General features: G+C 40.0%; 1 protein-coding gene across 1 annotated transcript; it reads right to left on the bottom strand.

The window, feature by feature from the left end:
• Positions 1–1,000: 1,000 nt before the first annotated feature.
• On the bottom strand, positions 1,001–5,628 carry LOC133400214 (zinc finger protein 624-like). Its single transcript, XM_061672651.1, has 2 exons — positions 5,374–5,628; positions 1,001–1,811 (listed from the first exon to the last, which is right to left on the bottom strand). The coding sequence occupies exons 1-2, from the start codon at positions 5,549–5,551 to the stop codon at positions 1,036–1,038; spliced, it is 954 nt and encodes a 317-aa protein (XP_061528635.1). The 5' UTR covers positions 5,552–5,628; the 3' UTR covers positions 1,001–1,035.
• Between the last annotated feature and the right edge of the window lie 458 nt (positions 5,629–6,086).

The raw sequence follows: 6,086 nt of genomic DNA, 5'->3' as shown, positions 1-6,086 counted from the left end.
ATGATTTGACTGGTCCGTTTACCTGTCACATGACATAAAGGCAGTGTTCCGATTGCCTGATGGGGAAGAGCAAGATGGGTTGCGTCGGTTTTTTGTTTTTGTTTTGCTTGCTTGTTAAAATGAACTTCGTAGCTAAAGTGATCATATGTCATATCTACAATGTTGTTACGACTGTGCCGTCGTTTGACAGCAAAACACCTCTCCTGGCCAGGGAACGTGCTTAGTGAAGATTAAGTCCTCATTTTGATCTTGCACTTTTTGTAAAATCGACAACATTAATGCACTTTTAACCCTCCTATTAGATACTTTAAACATTAACCAGATATTTGGTGAACAGACCTTCGACGTGGAGAACACTGTGAGTGTTGTAAACGGCTTTCAGTTGTCGTCGGTGTCGCTCGGTCTCCTCTCTCGCTCGACAAAGTTGCTCCTCGTACGACGCGATCGTTCTTGCAAACAGGCCAAAGATTTCGTCGGCGGCCGCAATGAGTCGCTCCCTTACCAACTTTTTCAACATGTTGCTGTTGTCGACAGTTCAACGAGCACGGACTTTCAACCGCGCGCTTTATCGTCGTTGGAGCGTGGGGTAGCTATGCTAACCTGGGCCTTTTCTTCTTCGATGGTGCTTTCACAGCAGCAACGCAACTGGACGTCAAACGGCCACCATCTTGCGGCGGTATTGACGACAGCAAAAAAAAAAAAAAGATGCAAAGGGTCAGAATTGTCTGAGCAAAGAATAAAACATAAACACATAAAACACGATGGTACATACATAAATTATATACTGCGTGATGTTCAAATTTTGAGAACACACTGCGAGGTCCGTAATTATTTGGACAATGACACTCTTAAGCACACACAGCAGCAAATACGAGTAAATCATTACTAGTGACGATACCAAAATTGGGTAAGGGCAATGATGATCACTCTGCTGTGACGTCCGTTGAAGACAAAAATGACGTTGTGTACTGCACAGAAAAACAAAAAATTTATAGCTCTTCAGAAGAATACATTTCAAAAATGGAATACTGTAACTTATTTTATTCTCTCTGTGCTGTGTAGGCGCATGTGCACATTCAAACTGGACTTATGACGAAACCTTACACCACAAACAGAACAACTAAAGGGTTTTTCTCCCGTGTGTGTTCTCATGTGTGTTCCCATATGATCCTTGCGAGAAAAGGTTTTATGACAAACAGAACAACGAAAGGGTTTTTCTCCAGTGTGCGTTCTCATATGTAATACAAAGCTTGCCCTTTGAATGAATCTTTTACCGCAAACTGAGCAACCAAAAGGTTTTTCTCCCGTGTGTCTTCTTACGTGGACAATCAATACTGAATTGCTAACAAAACTTTTGCCACAAACTGAGCAGGTAAAACGTTCACATGTCTGCGAAGTTTCCTTGCGGCCAGGAATTGTCTCCTTTTCAGAGCATTGCGATTGTTTAACGTCACCTTCACAGTCTTCGCTACTCCTCAAAGGTTCTTCAGTGTGGTTACTGTCAGACAGTGGAGCTAAAATATTTTTTGGTGGTGGTGGTCCTTCACATTGATCTCCACTTGGACTGTGATGATGAAGTTTTGACAGCTCAAGTGAATCATCTTTGTTGTCTTTACTTTCCGCAGAAACACGGGTCTGTGGAAACTCTCTGACGTCGTCCTGCTCCTCTTCCTCCTTAACATGGAGGCGCTGTGGATCCTTCACATCCTCTTTAATGTAGAGGGGTTGTGGATGCTCCTCTTCCTCTTTAAGGTGGAGGGGTTGTGGATGCTCCTGCTCCAAACTGGAGCCCCCCGACTGCTGCTGGAGGTCTGCAGGACATGAGCAACGCAAACACAATTTGGCTCAAACACATCAACTATTTTGCGATTCTTCCAAATGTCATGTGATGACCCGTTCAGTTATATTGCTTAGCACACACGTCACTTGTTTGTTTGTAAGCCCCTACTCCAACTAGCTACAGACACGTCCGCATTCTAAAGAAAACAGCTATGTGTAAATGAAACATTGCTGCGGTAATCCATTCATTCATCCATCCGTTTTGTATACCGCTCATCGTCTTCAGGGTCGCTGATTAGTTGGAGCCTATCCCGGCTGACTTTGGCCAAAAGGCAAACAACAGCCTGGACTACAGCCGGTCAGTCGCAGGGCACATGTACAAACAGACAACAGTTCACACTTACAATCACTTCACTGAGTGGAAACTGAACCCACGCTGCCCACACTGAAGCCAGGTGATTGTATACTGTGGTAAAAGTTCATGCAATTAAATGTTAGTTAACAGCGTCCCTCCAAAATATATATATATTTTATTTTATTTTTTACAAACCAGTAGAGTTTGTACCACTACACACTGAGAATTGTGAATATACGTCCTATAGCTTCATAAATTCATTAAATACTTGGGACTGAATAGTTTTCTGTACTTTTATATACAATCACTGTGATCAGTTATAATGTAACCCAGCTGTAATTTCACTTTGGTTTAATAATTTGTTTTGTTTTCATCTGGAAAGCCCTGTCTGGTCATCCTAGGCAAAAGCTCTTGTAAGAAAAATGATTTATTTATATATAAATTATAAGGCGGCACGCCGGGTGACTGGTTAGCACAGCCGCCTCACAGTTCTGAGGACCGGGGTTCAAATCCCGGCCCCCTCTGTGTTCTCCCCGGGCCTGCGTGGGTTTTCTCCGGATACCCCAGTTTCCTCCCACATTCCAAAAGTCAAGTTGCCTATTGACTGACATGTTACGGAACCTGCATACCAAACCTGTAACTAAATCATAATCAACTTATGTTGGTGCATTTTCTGCATGGTCAATCTGAAATAATGTTCCGTTTTTTAATAAAGGGATGGAAATTTAAAAAATATGTTTTTTTTCCCCAATTCATCCGAAAGCTAAGAGACAGATTGATTATTAAATTAATCGTTAGTTGCAACCCTGGATACAACATACTATTAAATACAAAAGGGTTGAAATATATATAGTGCTGTAAAAAAGTATTTGCCCCTTCTCAAATTAGTTTTGCATTGTTTCCACTTTAAAGGTTCCGTATTTTGGCTATGTAGACTTCCATAGAGTGCCTCTGTAACATGGACTTAGTATAAAAGTGTCAATTTCATTTTTAAAAAAACACCTTGGTTTTGTCATACGAGTGTCCAGAAAAGGCCCCTCTGACAGCTACTTCTGTTTGACCCAGTTTTGTACCCGCTTTGTCCATAACTGGGCTCGACCCTGCCCTTTCCTCTGATAGGTTGCCTCCGTGTTGATGACCCACTTGTGAGAGCACACGTGTTTGTTACGTTGACAGCCCTGGCTCGGGAGAGGTAGGCGGAGATCTTCACTAGTGAGGAAGATAAGCTTGAGAAATTCGAATGACCTGATTTCAGGCCTCCTGGCAGAAAAACGTCTGAAACTCAAGAATGCGTGGACAGTTTTAATTCATATTTCACATGCTCACTGAGGCACCGTAGAGACAATATGGTATCCCAAATACTAGAAAAAGTTGGTTTGGTAAAATATGTCTCCTTAAGATAATCAAACAAATGTAAATATCAGACAAAGATAACCCAAGTAAACAGAATATGTAGTTTTTAAATCAAAATTAAATTTGATCCATTAAAGGTCCCATGCCATCAAAATGCTATTTTTTTCCTCTCCTGTTTAATGCATAACGTAGGTCATGAATTTGTGACATGGTATAAGTTTGACATCTTTGCGGTTTGTTAATTGAATGCAAAAGGGTTTGAACGCCAAAACCGCTTGCAAACGACAGGACTTGAAATTGCCACTGTTGTAAAATAGGTTTGACAATTAATATTTAAATACCTGCCCACTCAAATCAAATTCACAAGAGGCTACATCATGATAGCCAATTGGCGTCAAGAATATACTGCGTCACTCACAAGGACCTCAAAAAATGGCAAATAAAATGACCTCCAGACCTGTTCAAGCAAGAAATCACTTAAATTGAACCTTTCTGACAAAATGAAGTTGGCCAAAAGAGCTCAAAAGGCTACAACAAAATGCCACAATCCAAAGAAATCTAAGAACAAATGAGAAAAAAAACATAATTGGTGTATCAGTCTGTAATGGCAACTTATAAAGTTTGAGGATTCCAGTGAGCCACGGGTAGAGCCATTATCCTCACATGGAGAAAACATGGAACAGTGGTGAAACTTGCCAGGAGTGGCCAGTCTACAAAGATTACCCCAAGAGAAGAGCAATGACTCATCATTCAGGACAACTTCTAAAGAACTGCAGGCCTCCCTTGCCTCAGATAAGGTCAGTGTTCATGACATAACAATAAGGAAGCGACAAAAATGGCATCCATGGCAGAGTTTAAAGGTGAAAAAAAATAATAATAATCACTGCTGACCAAAAAGAACAAAGGGTCATCTTACTTCTGCTAAAAAAATAAATAAATAATAATAATAATAATAATTTAAAAAAACATAAGAATGATTCCCAATACTTTTGGGAGATCTATGGATTGACGAGACAAAAGGTGAACTTTCCGGAAGGTGTATGTCTTGTTACATGATAGTGTTGCTGAATTCAAAGAATTCTACAAGGAAGAGTGAGCCAAAATATCTCCACAGAGACTCATTACCAGTTATCAAAAAACGCTTGATTTCAGTTGTTGCTGCTGAGGAGGGCCCAAACAGTTATTGGGTTTAGGGGCGCATTACTTTTTCATACAGGGCCAAATAGCTTTGAAGAGTTTTGTTGTTTCTTCAATAAATTAAAATCACCATTTAAAATGACATTTTATATGTATTTGATATGCATAGGATATTATATTTGATGACCTTAAACATTAAAGTTGGGAAACAAATGCAAAAAAAAATAAGAATTTGAGAAGGGGATAAATACGTGTTCTGTAAATTGAAAAACTATAAAGAAAAAAAAAGAACTTCGAGGTTGTTAATGTTTTGTAAATACACAGTTAAATAAATGGAAACAATCTTACTGTACTTCTATAGCTTTGCATTAGAACAAACAAACATATTTATCATTATGCTAGTCCGTTTACCTGTCACATGACAGCAAGGTAATGTTCCGATTGGCTGGTCGGGAAAAGCAAGATTGCGTCCATTAGTTTGGTTATGCTCGTTTGTTAAAATGAACTTTTCAGCTAAAACGATCATAAGAAATAATATTTACAAACGTGATCGCGTGTCATAATGATACATTGGCGCATTACGACTGTGTCGTTGCTTGACAGCTAATCATCTCTCGTGGACAGGAAAAGGGCTTAAATTCAAATTTTTAACATTTTGGTCTCGCTGGTTTTGTAAAACGTACACAATTAACGTACTTCCCTTTTAGATCATTTACATTTTGTAAATAATAGACATTGAGTGAACAGACCTTCGACGCGTATGATAATTTGAGTCTTGCAAACTGTTTCCAGTTGTCGTCGGTGTCGCTCGCTCTCCTCTCTCGCTCGACAAAGTTGCTCCTCGTACGATGTTATCGTTCCTGCAAACAGTCCGAAGATTTCGTCGGCGACCGCGATGAGTCTGTCTCTTACCAACTTTTTCAACATGTTGATGTTGAAGTTCGACCTCGCGCTTTGCCCCCGTTTAGTCTGGGTAGCTATGCTAGCCGCGGCCCCCTTTTCTTCTTCGATGGTGCTGTCACGGGAATAACGCCTCCGGACGTCAAACGGCCGCCATCTTGCGCCGGTATTGACGACTGTGTAGAATGACAGCAGAAGAAAAAAAAAACGGTAAACGGGTCCGAAATTGTCCTAAAAGCGAAGAACAAAACGGACGAAAAATCATGAATGTATATTTTATATAGCCTTTGCATAATTAACAGGTGATGTTCACATTTTGAGAACAGACTTTTAAATCCGGAATAATTTGGACAATGACAAAACACACAGTGTTCACGAAGTAGTTTATATTTTGGGCGAACGTGAACTAAAGTTAGTTCATTTTCATCTGTCAGCGTTGAGAGCATAGACTATCATTTAAAAGCTGTAATAACAAGCTGCTTTTTGTATCTGGCTGACATGAGGAATGCGATTTCTTTATATATACACGTGTGAATCGCGGATATATTTCTGGATTTGGAAA

This window comes from Phycodurus eques, chromosome 3, assembly GCF_024500275.1.
Source record: "Phycodurus eques isolate BA_2022a chromosome 3, UOR_Pequ_1.1, whole genome shotgun sequence".
NCBI classification, from domain to species: domain Eukaryota; kingdom Metazoa; phylum Chordata; class Actinopteri; order Syngnathiformes; family Syngnathidae; genus Phycodurus; species Phycodurus eques.
Note: the sequence above shows the minus strand (reverse complement) of the source record. Positions and strands in the feature narration are given on the sequence as shown.